General features: G+C 44.0%; 1 protein-coding gene across 4 annotated transcripts in view; it reads left to right on the top strand.

Annotated features, from left to right (window-relative positions):
* The window catches only part of MYRF (myelin regulatory factor), a 94,907-nt gene that overhangs the window by 23,558 nt on the left and 44,765 nt on the right, over nt 1-26,584 (top strand). For all 4 annotated transcript variants that reach the window (XM_081021896.1, XM_081021897.1, XM_081021895.1 and 1 more), the window contains exons 2-3: nt 21,553-21,640; nt 22,555-22,935. In XM_081021896.1, the coding sequence (XP_080878022.1) occupies nt 21,553-21,640; nt 22,555-22,935 (469 nt within the window). The remainder of the gene's footprint in view (nt 1-21,552; nt 21,641-22,554; nt 22,936-26,584) is intronic.

The raw sequence follows: 26,584 nt of genomic DNA, 5'->3' as shown, positions 1-26,584 counted from the left end.
TGCTGATGACACCCAACTCTATCTGTTGATGGATGGCCATCCTGACTCGGCCCCAGATACACTGATCAGATGCTTGGAAGCTGTGGCTGGATGGTTACGTGGGAGCCGGTTGAAGTTAAATCCTTCGAAGACAGAGGTCCTCTGGCTGGGACGGGACGATATGGGATTGAGGGGGCAACTCCCATCTCTTGCGGGGGTGCAATTAGTGCCAGCACCGTCCGTTAAGAGTTTGGGTGTAATCTTCGATACCTCCCTCTCCATGGAGGCGCAGATTGCAGCTATAACAAAGGCGGCATTTTTTCATCTCCGCCAAGCTAAGCAGTTGGCTCCTTACCTCTCTCGCCCTGACCTAGCCACTGTGATCCACGCGACGGTCACCTCCAGACTGGATTATTGTAACTCGCTCTACGTGGGGCTGCCCCTGAGACTGACCCAGAAACTCCAGCGGGTGCAGAATGCCGCAGCGAGACTCCTTACGGGGTCTTCGCTGCGGGATCACATTCATCCGGTGCTATACCAGCTGCACTGGCTCCCGGTGGAGTACAGGATCAGGTTTAAGGTGCTGGTTTTAACCTTCAAAGCCCTATACGGCCTAGGACCCTCGTATCTACGGGACCGCCTCTCCTGGTATGCCCCACAGAGGAACTTACGGTCCTCAAATAAAAACATATTGAAGGTCCCAGGCCACAGAGAGGTTAGGTTGGCCTCAACCAGAGCCAGGGCTTTTTCGGCTGCGGCTCCAACCTGGTGGAACGCTCTGTCACAAGAGACAAGGGCCCTGCAGGACTTGACATCTTTCCGCAGGGCCTGCAAGACAGAGCTGTTCCACCAGGCCTTTGGTCAGGGCGCAGCCTGACTCCCTCCTTTGGCAATCTTTACAATACTTTAGTTTATGGTTGCCATCAATTTTGATTTTAATTAATTCTTATGATGTTTTTATACTGCTGCACTATTTTAGTGTTGTTAGCCGCCCTGAGCCCGGCTTCGGCTGGGGAGGGCGGGATATAAATAAAATTTATTATTATTATTATTATTGGGCCTGGGAGAGCTTGACAGCAGTAGTTCAGGCATTTGTGACTTCAAGATTGGATTAATGCAATGCGGGGGGGGGGGGCTTCCCTTGTGCTTGAGCCCAGAAGCTGCCATTAGTGCAGAATGCTACAGGATGGTTGCTGACAGGAGTGAAACCCTGGGTGGAATTCAGTGTAGCAATAAGTGGTGAGACCTCCAGGTATAGGGTGACATATAAATTCAGAGAAGAAGAAGAAGAAGAAGAAGAAGAAGAAGAAGAAGAAGAAGAAGAAGAAGAATGGGTATGGGGAATGAGGGCCACTTGTGTATCTAGACCTGCCCCCCCCCTCTGTGTGCCCCCTGGGCACCTCCTAAACCTGTTCTGGGAGATTCTGCCAACCCTCCAGAGAACATTGAGGAGTGTTCAGGGGGCATACAGGGAAAGAGAAGGGGAGGTCATAGAATCGTAAAATTGTAGAGGTGGAAGGGACCCTAAGGGCCATCTAGTTCAAGCCCCTGCAATGCAGGAATCTTAACAAAAGCAACCATGAAAGATGGCCATTCAACCCCACTGCTTGAGGAGACCTCGTTCCGTGCATGCGGCATGCAGCAACTTCTTAGTTGAATCCCCCTCCCCTCCCATCTGCATAGAACACCTCTGCATAGAGAGGTGTACTGTTGCTGGACCAAGTTCAGGCTACTACTTTTAAGTATACAAAGCCCTTAAGAACACAGGGCTAGTTTACTTGCAGGGTTGCCTTACCCAGGGGTGTCCAAACTTTTTTCAAAGAGGGCCAGATTTGATGAAGTGGACATGCGTGAGGGCCAACCAAAGAACTGACCAAAGTTGTTGACTGCTTCGATCTGCAGAACAGCTGCTGTTGCAGTTGCCACATAATACTTGTTCTGCTCTTGTTATCAATCTTTCAGTCCATCTTTCACTTTGGAACTCCCCACCTATTGAGATCAGGCCCGCAACTTCACTGTATTCTTTTCCGTACCTGCTTAAAACATTTTTTTTTTCATTTAGGCAGACCTATCCAGACATGTGTTTTAACTCTTTTTAGCTATTCTTGGCTTTAATTAGTTTTGAATGTATTAAAATACCTGTTTTTATCTGTTTTTATGCATAGTCTTTAATGTTTTATTTCATAAATCAGTGACGGAATCAGTGACGAAAGAGGATCTAGAACAGATGGACAATGAGGAACGGAGAGTTAGTGGTAGGAATGTAATTAAATATGGGTTTGGACTATGTGGCAGTAAACACAGCATAATAAAAATTGCCTGCTCTTTAACTGTCATATCATTTATACTCCTGCTCCATGTTGCAGCAAGTAGAACATTGTAATCTCATGTGACCATTGAAACATCTCGCATATCTATAAGTGGTTCTACTGGTTAGAGCATGGTGCTGATAACGCCAAGATTGCAGGTTTGACCGCTGTATGGGATGGTCGCATATTCCTGCATTGCACGGGGTTGGACTAGATGATCCTCAGGGTCCTTTCTAATTCTACAATTCTAAGATTATTTGACTACAGAGGAGGACTGAATTGGAAGGGGTGGAGCTTTGGGGACTTCCGTGCGGGACATTTAGAGCACTATTGTTCCACCTTAGCGGCCATGGCTTACCCAGGAGAATCCTGGAAACTAACTAGTTAAGTGTTCTGAGAGTTGCTAGGAACTTCCTATTCCCCTTACAAAGCTACAATTTCCAGAGTTCCCCTGGGATTGGTTGTTAAACCACGCTGGGAATTGCAGCTGGGAATTGGATTCTTTGGGAGAAGCCATAACATAAATTGGTGGATAAGGGTGAGATCCAACATAGTACAGGTGGGCATCATTCATGCAGCAAGGCTTCTCCTTCTCCCCAGGCCGTGTCCATGGACCTCCAAACTCTGCCCTAGAGGGTTGGGAGACTGTATGGAGCAGAAAGGGGACAGGGGAAAATGCAGGCAGCTGAAGAGGAGTGATTTACATATTGCAAGTGGGTGTCATTGGATGCCACCCTAGTATAGGTACCATGAGTATCTAGAACTTCTTTATTGCCTTTTGAGTACCAGTTCATGGAAATATTGTGCTCCGGTCTTGCAAGCAGGTTTCCCATAGACATCTGGTTGGCCACTATGAGAGCAGGATGCTGGACTAGATGGGCCATTGGCCTGATCCAGCAGGCTCTTCTTATGTTCTTATTTACATTTCAGCAAGCATGGTGGAAAACTACAGCCTATGCAAGCCAGAGAAGCAGGACTGGAATCCATATCTCTTTAAAGCCATCCGGTCAATAGTGTCATTTCTGAAGCTAAATTGGATAAGATTCTAGACAATGTGCTACAGTCAGGGGTCATGTACTGCCCATGGAGAGAGCCGTTGAATTAATTAAAATGTGTTATCTAATGACTCATTCTTCTTGTGTAATTTCCCTTCTTCTCCCATTTGTTAACAGCTGCACTGGTTGCTTCATCAGTTTTTTCCTCCCCAAGCTATTTCAGAAACGTTTAGTGCTACGTGTTTCCTTTTGCTGGGTCTTAATTGACACTCGGATCTATTGTCAATAGATAAAGATGGTTTGGCAGCCCCAGAGAGCATTAGCAGGGTGCACTCGTCTGATGGCTGTCTCACAAACAAAAGTTTTAGAGGCTTTAAGTGAAATTGGTTTCAAGTGGAGGTGAAGAGCCAAAGTGGGTGAACAGAAGCCTTTTGGGGTCTATTGCTGTGCCTGGCTATAGCATTTCTGACAGCTGGTGAGGATGTTTGAGTGCCCCAATCCCTACCAAATAAAATATTATGTACATGAGCAAAAGGAGCATGTTCAGTAGAAAGGGCCTTTCCCCAGCATGCTAGCTTTTCTATCTTAATTGAGATTTTTGTAAAAAAATAAAATGTGAGGAGCATTCCATTCTCCACCTGTCATTTGAAATGGTACAGCTCAGCACTCAGAGCTTCTGCTCGTCTGTTTTAACTCTTAGTCAGACTGGCAATCCACAGCCACCCCAATGATAAATTGAGAGATGATTTAGTGAGCGACTGAATGGCAGCATAACTGAAAACATCTGGTTTTGGCAGAAAAAAGTGTCTTGGCATGAACCTGTTTAGCGAGAGGAAGGCAAACCCAGTAGAACTTCTTGAAGAGTGATACAGTGATGTGTGCAGATGGATGTGAATTCTGATAACTGCATGTGGCTGCACCAAGGGATAAGAAAGACCCCAGTAGGTCCTTGCCAGGATCAGAGTTCCTTTGAGCAAACAAGGCCTGCAGGTTAAAAGGTTCTGGTGACATAGGGGAGGAGAGCCTGCCACACTAGATGAAAGCATAGTCAACAGAAAACTAGGCAGCAAGGAAGATGGCTCCTGTGGAGCCTTAGTAGAGTGGAGCCAATGCCATGGGAAGGTAACTTGTCATCAAGGAACAGAGAGCAGCATAAGGCAGCAGGCCGGCTGGCTGGGATGGTAGCAAACATAATCAGGCTGAAGACAAAGCCAGACACAGTTGCTGGGGCAAAGGCTTCATCCTGACCTGGAAGCTCCTTTCCTCAAGTAGGTCGCCAGTCTTGGGGAGGGTGAGCAAAGCCCTGTGCTGGTGAAGACCTGCAGTGGCTCAGTCAGTTAGGAAACCAGCTGTGAGATGCAAGATTGCTGGTTTAAGCTACCTGTACTTTTCCACTTTTACTCCAAAGAGCTCAAAGTAATATATGTGCTAGCCTTCCCCCATCCACCCCTTTTATCGTCACAACAACCCTGTGAGTTAAGTTGGCTAAGCGTATGATTGGCCATGGCAACATGAACCTGGGTCTCCAGGCTTAGCCTGGCGCTCTTAACTCCTACATTCTCTCCTGGGCTGAGAGGACTAAGCCTGAGTGTTCTTACATCCTCTGCCATTTCCATTTCTGTTCTCCATGGTGCAAAAGGCAATGCATGCATCCAATAGTGGTGTTTTGGAGTTTGTCATGTATGTGCATGGATTTGCTAATTGAACATATTGAGCGGGATTTACCTAACAAAACACGTCAGAGGTAGACATGCATAAGGACTTCCACTTGTGCAATGGGTTACCCCCCCATCTCCTCTCCCAGACCCCTCAAAGTTGACTCAGGGTGGGGAGAGAGGAATCATTTTGTCTGGCAAGCCGAAAAGCTTGTGCAGACATAATGTTTGTAATGGCACACCATTGAATTCCATCTGTCGTAATTAACTGTTTCACAAAGGTGGGCATATGAAAATGTATATTTCTCCCAAGACATTTCATATTAATAGAAGAGAGAAGCTTTGAAAGCTGCTTGGTTATCTGTTCTGCAGACCTGTTTGAGATTAGGGATTTATTGCCTGTGAGTAAGTTTGACCCAGGGTGAGGCTGGGGCTGTCTCTGTATGTTTGGGACTTGCGTGCTGAGAGTCAGATGAAGGAATAATATTATGGATTTCCCAGCAGTTGTCCCAGGTGCATGATGTGAGCTGACAGGGTCTGATAGTGAGAGAGCCAGTCTTTTTCCAGGAATGATTGTGTTTTCCTTGCAACCTTTCTCCATCTCTTATCCTGAGACAGAATGTGGGATGTTGTGTTGTTAACAGTGAAGACTATGAAAATGGAATCGGATTATAAATGGCCCAATGTGTGTCTCCAGGCAGGCACCTTCACAGTCACCAAATGCTGATGTTTGTATGTGCTGTGATTTCCTTCATCTTAGCGCATGAATTGACAAGTAGGCCATTGACTGCCGGGGCAGAGGGGGGGAGCACTGGGGAGCATACAAATGCTCTACTGTGTTGTTGCTCACACCTTCCCCTCCTCCTCTGTCCCAATGTCCAGAAGACAATGGCTCAATCCAAGCCAATGTTCACAGCTGGCATGGGCAGAGGAGAGGCCAGGGGAAGGGTGGAGAGGCTGGAAAGAGCCAGGGGCCAAGAGGGAGGCCAGAAAGAGGAAGAAGGAGGTGATGATGATAATAGGTCTTGATATGAACACCTAGAGAAGGTGTTCAGAAAATATTGGGGCGGGGGGGAGATAATCCTGAATGGGGAGGAGGGGAAAGGAGAAATGTATCAGTATATAACCATTTATCCTCATACATATGCCTATAACATGTAGTGGATGGGATTTTGCATGGCTAAAATGGACAGTTTGAAACCTGCATGCATTTATATTCACCCCATGCTTCTTTTAATTGCCTATCTTGTTATCCCAAGATTGGGAAAGTGGAGAGATCAGGACAGAGGTGAAGAATCAGAATCACTCTTATTTCAAAAATCGTAGTAGAATTAGTTGTCCCAGAGGTCAACAGATGCAAGAAGTTGATGTTTTACTTACAAACCGGGGGGTGGGAGTGAATCCTATGTAGAGAAAATTTTAAGAGCTATGGCTGCAGTCCTCAGAATTGTACCAGAATAACCTAATATGGAAGGCCTTCAAGCTATTTGAGTTCATCTACTCTCTCTTCCAACCCCTTATCACCTTTGGAGTCTGTCTGCTAAGCGATCACTTTCCCTTTTTGCTGTATTCTGGAAAGTCATGTTACTGTGCAATATTTTCATTAGCTGAACGAAGTCAGGCTTGTATAAGATTTTAGAAAGCAGCCAATGGGGTCGTTGGCACATTAGGAAAAAGATACTATAAAGGTCCGTTTTATGCTTTACAGGGGCTTGCCAGCTACTGGATGTCCACTTAATTAGGAGCTGCAGTCAGTTACTGTCCTCCAATAAGCATGTTTGTTAAGACAAATGTACTTGCAAACCTGTATTTAGTTGCACTTTAAAACGTCTTAGGCATACATCTGAAAATGTAATGTGAAAAGGTGCCCTAATGGTGATCATACACGAGGGGGTTTATAAGTGATCCATTTTGACCTGTGAAGTATTTTGAGCTCTTTGACCATCATAGGCATACACGGTATCATTAGGGAAGAACTCCTTTGGAGCTTTAACTTTAGCCCTCTGTTGAAAAATGACAAATGAGAATAAATTCTTTTCTTTTCTTTTAGGTTCTTGGGTTGTATTGGATAACAGGAGCTTTAACTTGTAATAAGTGCCTAACGAGCCATGAGGAATTCCCCTTGTCTCTTTGCCCTGGGTCCTGGTTGTTCCCATGATGTGTCTTGCATGAAGTTGGCCCAGAATTGCAAAGCAAAATGATTGCTTTCCTAAGATCAGAAGGTGGAATCTGTGACAGTGCTGTGGTGAACAGTGTGTATATGTGTGTGTGTCTTCAGTGGTGGGTTAGAGTTCAAAACTCTTTGTTTTAGCAATCCTCAGAGATCTGGAAAGTAATTTTTAGATTAGTTTTCACCTGTATCTTTATGTGGCTCTAACTTCCTTGGTATCTGTGAGACTAAGCTGACTTGCACCTTAACACACCAGTGTCTGGAGGCTGGGGTTCTCAAGCACTGGCTTACTAAGCTTTCCTAAACCGCCTGGGAGAAGGAACCCTGTGCTAATTGTGGCCATAATTGATCTGGCATGCAAGAGCAGAAGGGGAAAGAGGAGACCTCACGGTATGCTTTGAAGTATCAGGGGATCCAACGGAAGCAAAAAAATAAAAAAAGCAAAAGTGGTCATCCTGTCCATTGAAACCAAATGAACAAAGAGAGGAATCAGAAATAGTGTGTCATTTTAACAAGGAACCAAATACCTATCAATAGTCATTAAATTGCATTGATCAAATGGTAGCTGAAAGGTACAAAAGTCAGGTAGCTGAAGTGGCAGGGATGTATCCTTGAATTGCCCAAAACTCTGTAGGAAAGCATACTTCATACTTTAAGACAATTGCAGCAAAGTGATAACGTGACCTATCTAGAGCTGATGATTTTGGATGGTTTATTGAGAGCATGGTAGGGAGTAAATTGGTGCTGGATCCAAGGGCTTTTCAAGGATCTTATCTGCTCTAGTTTTTATGGTGAGGGTTTTGTGTATATGTGTGCATGCCTTGCTTAGTAAAATGGTCCTTATCCCATTTTCCATTGTATCTCAATATTTTGTACATGCTCTGAAGAAATAGCGGACTGCAGCCACTTTGCCCTGGGTGGTCTGTGAGGTATCAGCATTGTGGGGGTGGGAAGGGTGCATTTGTGACTACGGTGCCCTCTCAGGTCACAAGAGTTGCATCTCCTTCTGAGAGTGGCTGCTTAGTTTTACCGTCAGGTAATAAAGAGCTTAATTAATGAGGAATGCTGAGCTGCATATCTGGGTTGAGGTTTAGGCAGCCACAGTGAACCTTTTGCAAAGTCTGCACACACACCATACATTTAAAGCATATATGACTCCCCTCAAAGAATCCTGGGAACTGTAGTTTGCTAATGGTCCTAGGAATTGTAGCTCTGTGAGCGGTGAACTATATTTCCCAGGAATCTTTGGGGAGATCATGTGCTTTAAAATGTATGGTGTGTACAAAGCCAACAGCTTCCTCTCTTGCTTTTTGCCCATTGCTGCGAGATAAGGAGGAGTCAGTTTCCAAAGCACAGATGGCCCCCATTGTGTTACTTCGGCTGGGAGGCGGAAGAGGTGCATGGAGGGAGATACACACTGTTTTAACAGCCAACTCTGCATCTGAGTGAATGTCCCCACAATGAATATTCCTGCGATGACCCAGTATTGCAACTCTGGCTGTAGGTGACCAAGGGGAAGTGATTGAGCATAGCAGCGTGTTTCCCCCTCAGTCATTCCTGCAGCCTCCCCCCCTTAAGGCAGTGTTTGGTTAGGAATCTCTTGTGTGGATTCTTCAAACTCATGGCTGGAGAACAAGCCAATCAATAGGCAGGGAAGTATAAACATGGAGGGAGGCAGAAGCGGGGAGAGGAGCCTGGCGCGTTCCAGAGAATGTGCCGATGAGGCACACTGATTTTGCAGCCCATTGTGTATATTCATTGAAACCTTTTGGCAGTCACCTGCAAAGGACAGTTGTATATGAACAGACATCTGCCCTGGTTCTAGGTTTGGATAGATATAGCGCCCAGAAGTCCCTACGGTGGCTAAAATAAGGCATGCTAAGTAGCACATCCACCTGGGTGCAGTAAAGGTCACAGTCTGAGACAGTAGGAAATCATAGCTTTAGGATACTATGTGGTACACTGAAGAGTCTTCTCTGCGATAGCAGGGATAATAAATGAGAGTGTTTGCTGTTAAAAGTCTGCTACCCATAGCAACCCAAGGCAGACAGTTTCTAAAGAGAGGTATTATGTAGGGTTCCTGTGCCTCACCACTGTCTCCCTGTGTGATCTCGACCAAGTCCCTTAACAGCCTCGTGCCTCGGTTTCCCCACCAGAGAACTGTATTTACAAGCAATATAACATTTAACCTACCACAAGGGGAGCTGTGGGAACTGGTTTTGGCACCGTAAGGTAATTTCATACGGACGATATACACAGATTATTTTCTTTCCAATGTCCTTCTGACTTTTTCTAATGCAGAATCCTCCCTCCCCTCCAAAAAAATCATAAGGTAGAGAAGTGAAGTTACAGAGAACCAGGCAGAGGAACCCGCCCCATGGAATGCCCTCCAATCAGATGTCAAGCAGACAAACAATCATTTGACTTTTAGAAGACTTCTGAGGGCAGCTCAGAAGGGAAGGGAAGTTTTTAATGTTTGATGTTTTATTGTGTTTTTATTTTTTGCTGGAAGCTGCCCAGAGTGGCTGGGCAACCCAGTCAGATGGGCGGCATACAAATGATAACAACAACTATTATTTTTATGCAGAGTTGGTGTTGGAAATTTCGTTTGGAGTTCACGCCCCCACCCCCAGTCCCCCAAATCACATCACAGGTTGCAAAACAGTCAAAGTCTGTGTTGATTTCCAAGGTGGAAATGGCAAGGAGGGGGGACAGAATAGATGCATTGGTACATTTTATTTCAGGGTGTAATGCTCATCTGCAAACATAAGTTTGGGTCATGTCACTTAAATACAATCCCATGTGTTTTCCCTTATTTGTCATTCGCTTTTAGTGTAGCTTTGTATACCTGAAGTTATACATCCTAAACCCAGTGGGGTGGTGCTTCCTGGATTTTAATGTGATCAAGGGGAGAACGGAATTTTCCTGTCTCCCAAGATTACCCTGCATTATGGAAGCTCGCATGCTGTGTAGCCGTAACTCTGCTCCATTCGGCTCTTCCCCATTCACCCTCTGCTTGCTCAGGCCTCTTCCCCACCTCCACCCACCCCACCTCGCTGGTGTGCACCAGCCTATTAAAATGGCTGACCTTGTCATCTTCTCTAGGTTCTTGCATCTGGTTCTAATTAAGGTAAACCCCTCCCCTCTCTCTCTCTGGCAGTTCCTTTGCTCTCCCCCACTTTGTGGCCCAGGGAGGATTATAGGTGATTAGAAGATGAGCAACAGAGCAAGTATACAAGCAGGGTGGAGGAAGAGAGGGAGGGGATTTTATAAGTGGAAATACCATATATACCTATCAGCGTATCTTGCAGTGTACGTTCTGTTCTTAATCTCTACACTTTGTAAATACAGTGACCTGAAGCACCTTCAACATCTGCAGAGAACTGCTAAAAAGCTGAAACAGATCTTGCTCCATATGAAGGATATCTCAAGGAAGGGTTCTTAGGGTCAAGTTTGCGAAGTAGGATCTGGAATGAAACTGTGATGCTGGTGGTGTTTTTGTTTCAGCTTGCTGATCACAAATTCATTTGCTCTGCAATTTATTGACGCCATCCCTGACCTGGTCACCTAGTACTGGTTTGATGCAGGGGCCACTCTGTGATGTGGGGGGTTGGGGGTGGGAACCCATAGGAATTTTTATCCTGAAGGCACTAATGCTGTACAATGTGCTGTCGTGTGTCCCTTTGGGTCGGAAGGGTGGGCTACAAATTCAATAAAATAAAATGCAATAAACAAATTAACTGTTACGGTGTATTCATAGCAGCCCTCCATCATATTCCTACCTTACAAACAGAATGGAGACGCTAAATCATTCAAAGCTGCCCAGTGTGCCCAAGGCAGAAGTCCAAATAAACACGATCCATTGTATCACCCCAAGTTCCTTTTTGTACTCTGGCCTCGTTTTGACATTTAGGACTGACAGAGAAAACCAGTCCAGACAGTGGAATTCCTGGCATTCTCACATGTTCAAAGGACTCAACTTTTTCTAGGGCTCTATTCCTTTTGTTAGGCTGGTACTTGAATTAATGCCCTTCTCTCTCTGCCCCCCTTCCCCGCCTCATTTCCCCCAGCTCCTTCCAAATAAACATTTGCACCATTTCCTGACACTTTCCTGCAGTTTGGTAGTAGAGGAAATTGGGGATACCTTAGGATGATAACTGGGAATTCTGGATTTCAGCATGTAAATGCCTGGTTCAGTCCCTTGGGCAGCTGCCTATCTTTCAGTCTGCTCAGCGAGAGTGCAAATGAGAAGTTTGTGAGAGGTTTGGGCACAGGGGTTATTGGAGTAATTGGAAATGCTTCAGAAGGTTTAGGGTTAGTGAAAGGTAGCTCTGAAAAGATTTGTATGCACTTCAGCAGTGCTGGCCTGCCCAAGAGGCAGGCAGAAGCAGCCACCTCAGTGATCTCAAGCAAGTTGGCTTACATGAAAACTCTATTAAAATCAATACAAAGACAACACAAATGCAAAACCAAGTCTGCATGACTAGCAGTGCTAAAATAGGTTTGAGCCATCAGGTATAAAATCTGCCACCTGTTCATGCCAACCATCAGGGTTTCAAATGCTGGGTTGAACAGAAGCGTGGTTACTAGGAAATGTGCACTGTAACATGAAGCCTGGATAGCTCAGTTGGTTAGAGTATGGTGCTGATGATGCCAAGGTTGCAGGTTTGATCCCCATATGGGAGAGCTGCATTTTCCTGCATTGCAGGGGGCTGGAGTAGGTGATCCCCAAGGTCCCTTCCAACCTGCAATTCTATGGTTGTAAGTGGCATAGTAGGCTTTCCCAGGGAAATAACTCCAAAGGTGCAGTGTCCCTGCTCAAAAAACCCTTGCTCCAGAGACCTAGAGATATCATTTCCCATGAGAAACAGGATCCAAAGCAAGGCTGTATATATGGGAACTGGCGTACAGCCTTGCTGTTTAAGGCTTGCTTATTGTTCTGACTGGCACCTTGATTCACCTGTGGAAGCAAATGGGCAGCCAATGTAGATGGAGGTGACATTTGCACTAGCTGCCTCTTCCAAACAAATCTTTGTGAGCTTAGCAAAGCACTGGGTGGTGGTGATGAAAACCCTTGACCTCTAGGGAGGGGCAAGGTGTATTGGATGTTAAAGGTAATCAGCAGTGGACACCAAACTCTCAGTTTTTGCCCTGTTTCCAATATGATTCAGCTGGGATAGCTCAGTTGGTAGAGTATGAGACTCTTAATCTCAGGGTCATGGGTTCAAGCCCTACATTGGGCGAACAATTTCTGCATTGCAGGGGGTTGGACTAGATGACCCTGGTGGACCCTTCCAACCCTACTAGTCAATTATTCTATGATCTGTTTGAATCGTCTGACTTTATGAGGAAGGTTTAACTGCCAAGCAACAAGTTCTGATGTTTAAACTTAAACGAGATCCTCCAACATTTTTGGAGTCTTTCTTTATCTATTTTTTAAAAAATGCAAACAGGGACAGAAATGAGAGTTCTGTCTCAGAAGAAAAGAACAAAGAGAACATGTTTGATATTATATATTTGTTTGTTTCATTTACATACCACCTTTTCCTCAAGGTTGTATTCCACCTCCTCAGTTAATCCCCACCACAATGCTGCGAGATAGGTTAGGCTGAGAGGCAGTGACTGGCCCACTGAGATTCATGACTGAGTGGGGATTTGAACCCTGGTCTCCCAGGTCGTAGTCTGACACTCAGTGATTTTAATGGGAGATACTAAACCACAAACTCACTCTATCCACTGATGTGAATGAGGTTTAAACATGCAATTGTGCATAATTTAGATCCCCCATGCCTATTTTTTTAATACCTAATGAAAGGATACTCAAGTTTACCGGTAATCTAGTTGCTTCAAGAAAATGCATATGTAACTAGATTTTTTTTTCATATATGCAGCATTCCACATGATTCTGAACTATTTTCCAATTTTAATGTTGCTCTAGCTGTAATTAACATTCCCAAGTAGTTGGCAGCGAGTAGGTTTTACTCTCTCTTTCATCAGCCCCAAAAGATGTAGTGAAAGAGAGAACGTGACTTACTGTGCCTGAGACAACAAAAAGGCTCTTTCCGAAAGCTCATAATCCTCTGATAGTCCCACCAGATGTGCATTATATATGCACTTGGAGATGTCTGTTGGGGTTCCTCGGATGTGAGTTGACTGAAAGATGGTGCAAGAGCAGCCTGTACATATTTGCTTGCTAATATGTAGGTGTGGATGTTCTGCTGCTTGGTTTGTTGCTATCTGATTCAACGTTTTGTAGAGAAATGTCGAAAAGGGGATTTCACTGAGGTTTGGAAACATTGGGGCTTGTTAAACACTGGCTACATTCAAATGTCACAATAAGCCAGAAACTCGGGCTTATGGTAGTTTATTGGGATCGAGCAGTGAGCTGCTGCCCAGTCACTCCTGTTTGCTCCACTTTTGGCATGAGCAGGAGAAGCAAACCAGGAAATGGCAGTTAAGCTTAACTTTCTATTACAATCATACCTCAGGTTGAAGTTGCTTCAGGTTGAGTGTTTTTGGGTTGTGCTCCACGGCGACCTGGAAGTAACAGAACACGTTACTTCCGGGTTTCGCCGCTCACGCATGCGCAGACGCTCAAAATGACGTCACGCGCATGCACAGAAGCGGCGAATCGTGGTACGTGCACATGCAGACACGGGTTGCATTCGCTTCAGGATGTGAATGGGGCTCCGGAACAGATCCCGTTCGTATCCAGAGGTACCACTGTATAACCAAATCTGGAGTTTTGGTTTGGTCCTCCCAAACAAGCCACAATTGCTAGCCAACCCGAAGCTATGATTTGTTGTTGACTTGCTTGTGGACTCTGTTGGAGAAAACAAAACACCATTGTGGGTTTGACTGTAACAGGAAACCGGAGGAGATTCAAACAGGAGTCACAAGGCAGCGTGCACCCAATAAACCTCTGGCTCATTGTGACGTTTCAAATCGGGCATGCAGAACTTCGAAATGATAAGGATGCGACAATTAAAATAACTTTCTCTTTATTCTTTGATTGCTAAATGATTGTCTGCATCAGGGGCAGCCAACATGGTGCCCTCCGGATGTTGTTGGATTCCAACTCCCATCTGCCCCAACTAGCGGGATGATAGGATTTGTGGTTCACCTTGGCTACTCTGGTGTAAGCGGAAAGGTCTTTAGCACTTCTAGAAAATATGGAGCCTATATTGGCTTTCTGGAGAAAGATTCTTTCAAAGTAGCTGGGAGGCACTACTAATAAATTCTTCCCTTGATATCATTGCTAGTCTAGTTTGCCACATAGGTGACATATGAGGAGACTGCTTTGAGATTGTAAAAGGAGGTAGGAAAAGAGCCAATACCTAGAGTAACTGAAGCCTAAGACATTTGGCAATAGTCTTCAGGAGCATCTCAACACAAGGTGGAATACCTCAGTCCAGTCTTGAGGTTGGACTCTTTAAGTAAAAGAGAAAGGCCACAGCCCCCTCACTAAACAGAATCAATAATATTGGTAAAATACTCACGTTCTCACTATGTAAGCCAGCTGCTGGTATATACTGTACTTAATTTGTACCTAATATTGGGATATAGCTTCCAGATGTACCTGTTAGATAGGTGAAGTTTAAGGCTGACCTGAATGTTCTCATGTGAACTTATTCCACTCAGAGCAGATATTTGGATATGTGGTGCCATCTAAAGCCAAATCAGAGCAAGGGTTATTCTTCCTGCTCTTCCTCTAGTGAGTTGTGGGTGAAATAAAAAGAGAAAATGGAGCCCAGCAGCACCGAGAAGCACGACTGCTGCCACTGCCAGGACAGCTGGTAAATGGAGTGAATTTTGTATGGCCCCCAGAAAATGGTATGTGTTTCAGCTCCCTATGTAAAATACTATCTTTATTTAAATTCTGGGTTTATAACAGCCCTTATAACAGCTGTGTCTGAATGTAATACTGAGCCACAGTTTGGTGCCACAGTTTGGTGGGTCATCATTGGGCTCACAGGTTCTGCTTCCCCTCTTCCCCTTTGGTGCATCAGTGAGAGGAGACCGGAAACTTTCACTTTCACTTACTCGTTTTATCTCAACCAGGAATTGTGGTTAGTGCTAATTATTGTTAAGGTAGTCTTCCCTAACTTGGTGCCCTCCAGCTGGTTTTTGGCAGAATCTGATGGGAGTTGTAGTCTAAACCAGCTGGTGGATACAAGTTGGAGAAGAAATCTGTTTTAAGGAAACAAACGGGTATCAGAAACCACAGTTTGAAAGTGGCTTGTTTTCTAGGGGCCTAAACTTTTTAGTATAACTAATCACAGTTTGTCCAGGTTGGACATATTGAGTAACATCATCTAGCTGAAAGTGAAGCAATAGTTTCTTCCTTGTAACCAAAATGGAGGATGAAGGGGAAGGCAGGCTTGGCCCTGAAGATTGTGTACATAATACCAAATCATTATATTATGTGCAAAGCAAGGCCTAAGGTACACTCTACCAAAATTGTTTTGTTTTGCCTGTTAAGTGCTGAAGATTGACAACAAAGGAATGTTATTAAGTTCTATAAATAACAATATATTCAAGCTGCATTTCTGAAGGATGTTTATTGTTTCTGCTAATAACTATGTTATATTTGAAAGGCACATTGCAGCTTTGCAGTAGAAGGTATAATATTGTTGGAACTGTCACTGAGGAACAGCACTGAAATTGTGAAAAGGAATAAAATGATAGGTTTGTGTGGCGCACTGGGGGGGAAAGCAGCTTAAAATAATATGTTAAGAAATGTAACTTTTGAAGTGAAGGTTTACGGCATTTCCTAGGAGGGCTTTTCATTTGCCAGGCCACAAGGAAGCTTGTTGTTCTTCCCGTTTGCTGCCTCAGTCTGCTTCTTCCTCATAGAGTGACTTCTATTTTCACCTGGCACCAAAGTTCAAATGCCAGGCTTGTGGGCCTTTGGACTGGAGCTTAGGAAGACACTAGTAAAGAGCAGGTTGAACCACGCACCATAGATAACAAAGAGCTCTGACAGGGTTAGCACTTGGAAGTTTTTGCTTGGGGAAGATGAGCGCTGACCGAGTGCATTTTCTATTCCATGTCTGTCTTATTGGAACTGGGAAGAAAGGATCTCTCCCATTTGGGGAGTTTCGAGTGCGTTTGTGTTCCTCTGAAGCTTTCTGCTCCCTTCTAATCTCTCGTTAGAAAGGGAAGGGGGCAAAGGGGCATTGTTTAATGTTGTTAGGAGCTCGTGACTCCAAAGAGCAGCATTAGCTTATAATTAATCACCTAAGCTGGCTTTTGGTAACAAGTCTTTACTGAATAGAAGTTTCGAGCAACAAGATGCTCTTAAGAGCTCGCACTCGGCTGCAGACATTCCAGAGATACTTTTTGCTCCCAAAGAGATGGATGGACAGACATACGAAGGAGCTTGTGAAAAGGCAAACCACGAACAGGTTTGGGGAAGCAATTCCCACTGTTTGAGGTGGTTCAGGGGGAAGAACACAAGATGGGAGTCCGTTGTCTTGTGTTGCATTAAGTTTGTAAGAGATGAATATTTTAAAAAAATTACTCTGGGATGGATACAGAGCATGCTGCTCCAAGAGAACTGGCATGTCACCAGAGCTGGGTAGCTGGCTCAAGTGCCTCTAGCCTAAAGCTGAGAAAAGCCCTGTGGAGGATTTGCTTATTTTTAGCAAGAAAAGAACAACAGTCCCCTCATCAACTCACTCGCAACCACTTAACAGGAGTCGGCACTCTTTTTCAGGGTTGCTTATCAGTTCTGTTGTAACTCCCCTAAGCTATCCAGTTGACACACCTTCCCCGTCTGGTTGCTTATCTCACCTTTGCTTGCATCTCCGTTAAGTGTTCATGAAAGTGACCTTCAAGGCAAGGTGGCCAGAAGGTAGGAGTTGACCTGCCACCAAAGCCAGAAAGGTAACACTGTGGAACAGTCATGCCTGACACAAATGGCTTGAGGGAGCAGCAGCCAACATCAGGATCTCTCCCAATGCACACAGAACTCTTTGGAGGCAGCATGCCTCTTTCTTCTAAGGATATGTATTGTAATCATATCATTCCCCCTGTCCCTACAAATGATTTTTCTCACTGAACCTTTCATAAGCTTTCTGTTCATATCAACACATTTTTAAAAATGTGTGTATGCTGAATTTAGTCAGTCATTTTTGTTTCCAACCATAGCATCACAAAGCAAGGCTCCATTATTGCTGTATAAATTTATTTGTTTGTTTCATTTATACCCCACCTTCCCTCCTCCCCCAAGGAGCTCAAAGTAAGGTGTGCATGGTTCTCTCCTTCCCCATTTTATCCTTGCAACAACCTTGTGAGGCAGGTTAGGCTGAGAGACTTGCTACTGGCCCAAAGTTACCCAGCGAGTTTCATGGCTGAGCAGGGATTTCATGGCCAAGCATTCCAACATACTAAATACTGCACTACATGGATGTAACAGTTACATAATTAGGGGATATTATGTCCCTTTGGGCAGGATTTACATAACAAACCCCTTCAGTGGAAGCCCTGCACAAGGGCTTCTTCTTGCACTATGGGGCTTTCCCTTTTCCTCCCCTCACGACCCCCCAAACTGGCCTAAGGGGTTCAGAAGAGCCCCTAGAAGGGGTGAGGGGAGGGTGGAAATTGTTCCATCTGGCAAGCTGATATGCTTGTGCAGACAAGACGTCATAATAACGTGATGTTGAATTCTACCCATTGAGTTTAGTTCTGCTCGCATTTTTCTACAGCTTTTCCTCCATTGAGGTTAATGTACAAACATCTTTATTAAACACTGAATTGACCCCTGGGTCAGATGTAACTGCTTGGCTAAAAAAAAGTTTCCTGGAAGAACACTGTTGATGACTAGCAGATAAGGGCTTTCACTTTACCTCCCCAAATTACAACATTTCAGACTCTTTCTGATTATTTAATGGTTTACTTAAAAAGACTTATTTTGTCCTTTTAGGTCCAACTCATTTTGGGACGGGGACTTGTCTATTTGCCCTATTTGCCACAGCATCATAGACACTGAAGACATGCATAAATAACAGCAGTATGCTGTATGTTATGATACTTCAGATTTGGATGATTTGATGCCTACTATAATATTTATGCACTTTATAAACATGTAACTAAGAATATAAATAAAGGAAACTTTATTATTTAAAATATTCCAGTCCATAGAGCTGTTACTTGCTACAGTTTTTTTTCATACGTAATGAAAACTTTTAAGACACAAATACAATGCCATATTGTTCTAGTCCCCATATGAAATGATTTCATCATTTATTTTCCCCAGACTTAAGCATGGATGTCTTTGGTGAACATTATACCAACAAATACATAATCTCACAACCATCTTGTGAGTTGGCAGTTTCTTTAGTTCATTACCAGCTGGATTTTAGTTATCTTTTGGGGTCCAGCAGTTTTGCTGGTACAGTGGTACCTCGGTTTAAGAACAGCCCTGTTGCAAACTATTCGGTTTACGAACTCCACAAAACCGGAAGTAGTGTCCCGGTTTGCGAACTTTACCTCAGTCTAAGAACAGAAACTGAATGGTGAAAAGGCACCGGCGGCAGGAGGCCTCATTAGGGAAAGTGTGCCTCAGTTTAAGAACGGTTTCAGTTTAAGAATGGACTTCCGGAATGGATTCGTAAACCAAGGTACCACTGTATTTCATCAAAGGCTTAAAGTTCCCAATTTTGCATATGTGTAGTAAGTTTCCGTTTGCTATTAGTTGAGCATTTATGGCCTTCTCTCTAGAAGGGCTGGAGACTTGCTCCTTTTTCTAAATGAAAGCTCTGAGTCTGGGGACACTGATAGGCTTGCGCTGTAACTCCTAAGAATCAGGTGATCTTCACCCAAGAATTCCAACTGTACTGAATGGGATAAGTGGATACCGTATTCTTCCATGTATAAGACTAGGTTTTCTCCCTAAAAAATAATTTCAAAAATTAGGGGGCGTCTCCCCCCTTTTCTTAAATCTGTCCCCCCAAATAGGAGGCGTCTTATACATGGGGGCATCTTATAGACGGAAAAATACGGTACTTATAGACAGTGATGAACGGTTGCTGATACAATAGGCATTGACAAGAGTGCTGTACAGTAGTAGACTATCCCATGTGATTTCTCTCTGGTGTGGCAAATCAAAGGTTGTATGCTTTATTATGAAATTGTGTCTCTGACCTACCTTTTCTCAGTTTGTATGACCAAGGGAAAAAGTGCCTCTAATTTTTCTCCCCCCTTCAACCCACCCACCAACCCTTTTGGCAAAATTCCTCACTGGATTTATTTCTGCTGATTTGCTTGTCTTGGTATGAAAGGGATTTTCGCAGGGTAAAATTCTGATAGGTTGAAGCCCCCTGTTTTCCTCCCCTCCTTTCCCCCTTTTTCTTTTTGGTTGGTTGGTTGACTAACCTTTACCCAGAATGCTGTTAAGGGGTGGAGAGTGAGAGATGCCTTTGACTGTGTGTGTGCGCTTGTCTGGTGAGCGAGGGACTTCTCATTCTAATCTAATGTGATTGAGCCATTCAGGAAAAGGTTGTCTCTTCATTATCTGAGCTGTGGGCGAAGGACTCCCTCCCTTTTTCTTGATAATGCCTTTGGCACTTAGGAATTGTGCACAAAGCTTCAGACTCGTGGAGAAACAGATAAAGCAGGAGGTTTATTTTTATCAACAAACCCAATCCATTTTTCAGTGCAAGGGAAGAGAAAGAGGGAAATTCCTGGAAGAAAGGAAAAGAAAGTCCAGTCATTCTCTAAACAAGACAGGATACACCATACATTTAAAGCTTATATCACCCCACACAAAAGAATCCTGGAAGCTGCAAGGGGGCTGGGAATTGTAGCTCTATGAGGGTAAACTACAGTTCCCAGAATTCTTGTGGTGGGGTATGATGGGTATGCAGCTGAAAAGGGATATGGTAGTGGAGTAATGGGGAAGAGCTGATAGTCTGTTCCAAAGAGGCACAGCAAGAAAAGTGGTGCTGATGGGAAATACTGTGTTCTGTAGATGAAAAACTGGTAGGACCAAGGCTTTTGTAATAGCATTTGAACCCAGCTGTGGCATGGGGATGGTGTAGTGAGCTGCCCGAGTGCTGCCTCCCACAGGCAAACCAGACAGGTAACTTCACAGCAGGCATGCAAACATTTCCCCTCATAAAGCAAATAGCAGCTTGGGAGGAGGGCAATTTTCATTGGGAAGATTGAGGGGACAGTTAACCCTCCTTTCCCAGCAGCATAGTCCCAATCTATTGACCCCTTGCTATTTTCAAAAATTGCAAAAGAGATGGGAGATTTGATGAAGGATATCCATAGTCTCGTCTAGTTTGGTCTTCAGGGTCACAGGCAATAAGTATAACTGGAATTTTCTCTCTCTCCTCAGTAAATGCAATGGTTCTTATTAAGACTATTAATCTCTAGGAAGAAACAATTTTTTTTACCAGGACTAAATGACAACTAAGTAATCCTAACAGTTTGTGACTCTTTCTAGAGACAAGCCAGTTGTTATGGTCTATGCCTATTCATTCATTTACTGCTCCCCCTCCCCTTACTGGGGTTGTTCTTTTGGTTATGTACCGGTATGTTTACCCAAGTTGTTTATTGTATGTATTAGACACTTTTATTTTAAATTACTCTTCATTGTTCTGTGCATGAGTTTTGGACTTGGGCTCCTTTCCTCTACACAAACACAAGGACAAATTCAAAAACTTTTGCTTCCATTCATTTCTAGATATCCATGGTTTAAAAGAATATCTGAGCCCTAAATTGTGATTAATCTTAATTATGTTTCACAGAAACAGGACAGCTTCATAAACCAAGGTTTGAAGTTGCCTTGCTTCAGTAAACTATAGTTAAGACTAACCATAGTTTGTCCACTATGTTTAAGACTAAACTGAGGATACAGCCACATTGGAGGAAGAAAGGGGAGGGAGAGAGACAGTAGACTGAGTCTCAGCCAGGTCTGTTCGTAAAGTGTTACACCCAGGTCACTCTGTCTAAATTATCATTACAGTACTGCTGTTCGTTCATTAAAGTAACATTGACTAAAATGTCTTCTATGATATGGGTGATTCTGAAATACTATAAAAGTTCAAAAATAATACTTGTTTTATTATCCCCTTCCTAAACAATTGTTCCTCTAATTTGACTCAAATCCCTTAGCCATTTCTGATCCCTACTGAATAAAATGGTTCCTCCATCCATCTTTTGTGCCCTCTACTTCTGGTGTCCATTCTTCCGTTGTCCATCTCTTGGCCTCCAGCTGATGTTTCTGGAACAATACCCCATTCTTCAGATCTGAATCTGATGCCACTTCCTCCTTCAAATATCCATTTTAAAGCCAATTCAGTTCCTTGACTTAAGCCAGCGTTTTTGTTCTGGGGAATTTCCATCATCAGAGCTCTGTCTGGCCCTGAGGGAACAGTGGCACTTTGTCTGAATTTTGCTAATAGCTTTCCCTGTGCAACCTGTTTTTGTTTCAGGTCATGATATTAATGGAGCACTGGAACCATCAAACATTGACACCAGCATCCTGGAAGAATATATTGGCAAGGAAGACTCTCCAGATATGTAAGTGCGTTCTTTTGCACCTATGTTCCTAATAAACAGTGGTGGTTGCACGATGCCGTGAGGGTGACCATGGTGGCTGCATGGTGTGATCATATTTCCTTTGCTATCTGTCTTCCACACAACTGTGCTCAGCTGTCTGTCTATCCCTACCACGTCCACAGTTCTTCCTAAATCTTTTTTTTTTATTCTTCTTTTCTTGAGAGCCATTGGTTAAGTTTTTGATTCCAGACACCTGAGCTCAGTTGTGCTCAGATATTCCAAAGGAATATCTTTGGGGTTGCTATTACCAGACTTTGCTATATAGGAAACAGTCAAAAGGAAAAGGAAATAGATAACTTTAGTACAAATAGAAGGTTGTAGGGGATTTAAGTCTGACTGTCATGCAAGAGAGAACCCGACAGGAGCTTACATTTTGGGCTAAGAGGTGCTGCATTGGTTATATGTCTTCTGTGCGCTGCATTGGATGGCACTTAGTGGCAAAGGGCCAGCAGCCAGAAGATCACATCTTGTTGACCAAGTATAAGCTTGGTGAGTATTTGAAAGGAGATTTTCAGAAGAATATCCAAAGCGTGTGCATGATTCTTTCTTGATCTCATTGTGGAACAAATGCCAGAGAACAGTGCTGATGCCTGTTGCCACACACACATGCACCAACAGGATGTCATAAATGTGGTTGTAATCTCCACTTTCAAGTTAGCCATCACATTTCTATTTCTATTCCATATCATGGATCAAATGGCATTATATGTTTTCAGACATTCTGTGGTGGGGTTTTTTGTTCTTTCAGTGGAGAATTAATGAGGTAATGAGCCAACATCATTCAGTGTATAGCTATTGAGTCACCCTGTATGGCTGCAGATTGAAAAGTGCAATATGCACATGTTACTCAGGTTGTTTTAACTTCTCTCCTACAGTTCCGATTTGGACTCCATCTCTGAAATCCCAGCCTCTGCTGGCTACCCTCATGCCCAACCTTCCAGCTCTGCCAGTGTCGGTGTATCTGTCTCCAATGCTGGCCATGCTTCTAATTCTGCGTCTAGTGGTCCCCTCCATCATGGCCTTCCAAGCACCCAAGTACCTATCCGGCACAGTCTCCACCATGGCCCCCCTGGCAGCCAAGTTCCAATCCGGCATGGCGCCCCATTGCCCAGTCCATGTGGACCCAGCTACAGTACTCACCTCAACTGCAATAACAACAATGGCATGGTGATGCCCAAGGGGTACCTCAGCAGCCACTGCCTGACCAACATTGCCCCTCCAATCAAATCAGAGCTGAAGGCCTCCTACGCACCTGGGTAAGTGATGCTGAGTAAAGGAGGAGGAGGTGGGGTGGTGGGAGGGTGCAGTTCTAGGGCCTGAGAGTGGTAAGTTGTATCTGAATGATTCTGCTAATTCTCTTACGACACTATGTCCACGGCAGTCTAAATTGAAGAACAATGGTGTGTTGTAAGAAGGAAACCTTCGTCCATAGGAACTGGGTTTCTGGAGGAGAGCTGGCAAAACTTCCTAGGCTCACGGAATGATCAACTAAAAGAGCCAGGACTTGAGTGACTTTGGGAGGAGAGGAATGAGCTGAAATGTTGGCACATGAATGGTAAAAATTAGAAAGCTAAAACCACATTTTAGATTTTGAAGCACCAACAGATAATTTATATGGAGTTAAGTACGGTGGTATTCAGATTATTGTTGGTTATGGTTTTCACTGATGGAACTTAATTGGATGCTTCATGGATATTTACAATGGTTACAAACAAGGCCAGTTGTCTGTGCAGCCTGCAGGTGAAAATAGGAAGGCTTAGAAGTTGCAGGACGTGGATTCTAGGCATTTTGGGGGGAAATGAACAGGCTGCAGTATTGAATGTACCCTTGCTATCTTTCCAGGGAAAAAGTATGTGCCTGTCAGGAAACTATTTCAAAGGGATGTCTGACCAAAACTCTATTTTATGGCACCAAAACAAGTGGTCCCAGGGAGTGCCCTAGATATCATTTTTATTAGGCTTGAAGAGCATGGAGTCTAAACCAAATTTCTATTTCCTTACAATTGACACTGGATATAGCCTTTCAGAGGAAAATGATAAATATCAGTTAGGTGAATTTAGGGAGATGATGTGTTTCCCCTGTTCTGCCAAGGTGAATCATGACTGAATGGGAGAAGGACATTCATTGGATCAAGAAGAATGGAATGGTGGCAGGAGCTCATTGCTATGGGAGTTTGTGAAAGTGATGCTTTTGTGGAAGGGACTTACTGGGGCAAACAGGAAATAGATAATGGAGGAGGAGGAACTGAGCTTTGGTGGACAGAAATCTGGATTTCTTGCTAAAGCTGTCTTACATGTGCATACCCAGTCAGTTATGTCCTGGCTCACTGTGGCCTGTGAGCTTCTCAGACGTTCCGTTAGTAACACAGTGCTCATGAACCTTTTGACTCGCTGAGGAGGAAGGGCCAGTTACAGACTATTGACGGCCACTGTGAGGGAAGCAGAAGATCAGTTCGGCTGGTGGGGGTGGGAACTTCGCATGATGATTAAGGACTAGATGGGCTGTAAATGGGAGGTAGGGGGCTAGGGGAAGGTAAGTCAACCTGAACTTCACAGGCAGATTTGAAGTACATGTCCAATTTTTTGGTGTATGTCCTATAGGTATGAATGTCAATCTCAGAGTTGGGAGAGCACTTTGGGGATGAATGAAAAACCGATTTATGAGTCCTCATTTCACAGGCAGGTCTTGTTTTCTCACCATTTGGAGTTACTCTTGCTGCTGTATTGGTGCCAAAGAATGTGCTGAGTGCATCAAATATCTAATGTTAAGATATGTCTGAATAACTAGCACTCTGTGCCTTCAGCCCGGAGACTGGTTCTTCATAAGCTAGCAGAATGTGGAGGATCACAGAGGATGATCTGATGCTGTGATGCCTCAATGAAGCAAATTATTGGTCTGCATGCAGCCTTCCACTTCTGAATGGTTCTAATACACTTGCAACCACCGTCATTCCAATAAGGGTGTGGGGGTTTTTTGTTTTTGTTTTTTGCTGTATACTACCTGTGGGGAGATGCAGGAATAGAATCAGAGTTTTTGTTATCCACTTGAGGCACAGGTTAATGTAGAATTAAATCTTTACTCTGGAATCCCAGTTAAGATCCCTAAAGCTTGTCTGAACATTAGCTAAAGGTATTACATGCTGAGAACCTTGGGGAAGCATCTAGTTTGTTTGTTCATTTGTTTCAAAGCCTTAGACCAACAGGATCAAATAATAATGTGCTGCTTTGTTTTTCAGCCTAGCAGTTGAAAATGTATTTTCATAGTCTGCTAGGAATGGCACCTCTGATGTTCCCTTTCTTGAATTCTTTGTGCACACTTCTGCAGAAATGCTTTCCTTACTGGTCTCAGAGGAAGAACTCATGAACATCGTACCGAAGCACTTTTTCAATAGAAATAGAAATTGGGGGGAAATGAAGGCTTAACATATAAAACAAGTAAATATAAATAAGCACATTTTCTGTGTAATATTTATATGTTTTTATATCTATCCTTTACCATTTTTTTAAAAAAAGATAAAAATAAAAGCTACCCTGTCCTTATAAATACTATCCAGCACTGCTAGCCTACAATAGAATCCCATCCAGAAGTTAGTACTCCTTGATTCATCTCCCTCCTTTTACCACAGCAATTGGAGTCCCTTTGCTCTGAATGTTACTTGGAAAATTTTCCTTTTTTCCTTCCCATGCAAGATCCTTTTTCTTCTGCCAAGCTTTCTGATCAGTTCTCTGGATCAAAGATTGCAAAACAAGCAGTGCTCCTCTGTGGATGCACCCTGCCAGGTGGGCTCACTCTGTGGATTGGCCCGGCCTGGCAGTGCTGTGAAGGATATATGCAACCACTTCTATAAATATTTGGCTAGGAAACTGAAAAGGTACAGGGCAGGAGAATCTAATGGACAGACAAGAAGAGAAAGTTATTCAAAGCAAGTCTACTGGGGCCTTGAAAAGAGCAAATAAATCTGTCAAGTTTGCCCTCCAGAAGGTGCACATCTCACTTAGAGCTGGGTCACAACAAGAAGAATTTCAAATGAGGCTGTGCCATAGAAAATCCACTGACCTAAAATTAAGGTCAAGGCTAGCTAACTGGCCAGAACACAAGTGTGGGGATCAGGAGAAAGAGGTGAGAGTCACAGAAGATACCTCTGTCTTAATGCAGAGGTGGGGAACCCGAGGGCCACCTTCCCCTGTGGACAGCATTCCTGGGGCCTCATACCAGTGGTGAGCAGGGCTAGGTGCAAAAGCTGTCACAGCAACGGATGTGAATCTTACCCTTGTATAGTAAGTTACATTCCAACCATGCAAAGGCAGAGGTGTTGTGTGACCTGGGAAGACTCCCGAGGGCTCAGTTCAGAAGCCTGGACATTTAGCCCCCTGAGCCTGAGGTTCCATAGCTTTGCTGTAAGGAACTGAGGCACGAGGAGCTTCGTGACATAAGGTGCTATTTTGAGAACCAAAGAAGGGGTGTGCTGTATGCTTCCTCTGACTTCCATAGCTCTACTAGTCATGGCTACTAATTAGTGAGGAAAGGCAACTATCCTGCTCATTGTGTGCAGTTGGGCTAAGCTGGTGGTTGGAGGAAGCTAGGTGGGACCTTGGGAAAGTTACCAGTGTGTTCCTTGCCATATTTTTTTGCTGAGAAGATCATCTGCATCTCCAGTTTGTTGTTGGAGTTCTCATCAGAAATAGCACAGGTTGGTGTCATGGGGGATGACTGCCTTTGCTAGATGTGCTGGCGATGGAGCACAGAGCCATCTCTCTCCTCTTTGTTCCTAAACCCCTTGTGGAATACATTTGTGCCTAAGCCACCTCTCAATTGAATACACAGCAGTTTGAGCAGTTTGCCTGTGAAGTGCTCCACTTTCTGAAATATTTCTTTTTGCCAAATTTTCCAATTATTTTTCTTTCC

Source organism: Podarcis pityusensis (assembly GCF_964106645.2).
Source record: "Podarcis pityusensis genome assembly, chromosome: 1".
In the NCBI taxonomy this organism is placed as follows: domain Eukaryota; kingdom Metazoa; phylum Chordata; class Lepidosauria; order Squamata; family Lacertidae; genus Podarcis; species Podarcis pityusensis.
Note: the sequence above shows the minus strand (reverse complement) of the source record. Positions and strands in the feature narration are given on the sequence as shown.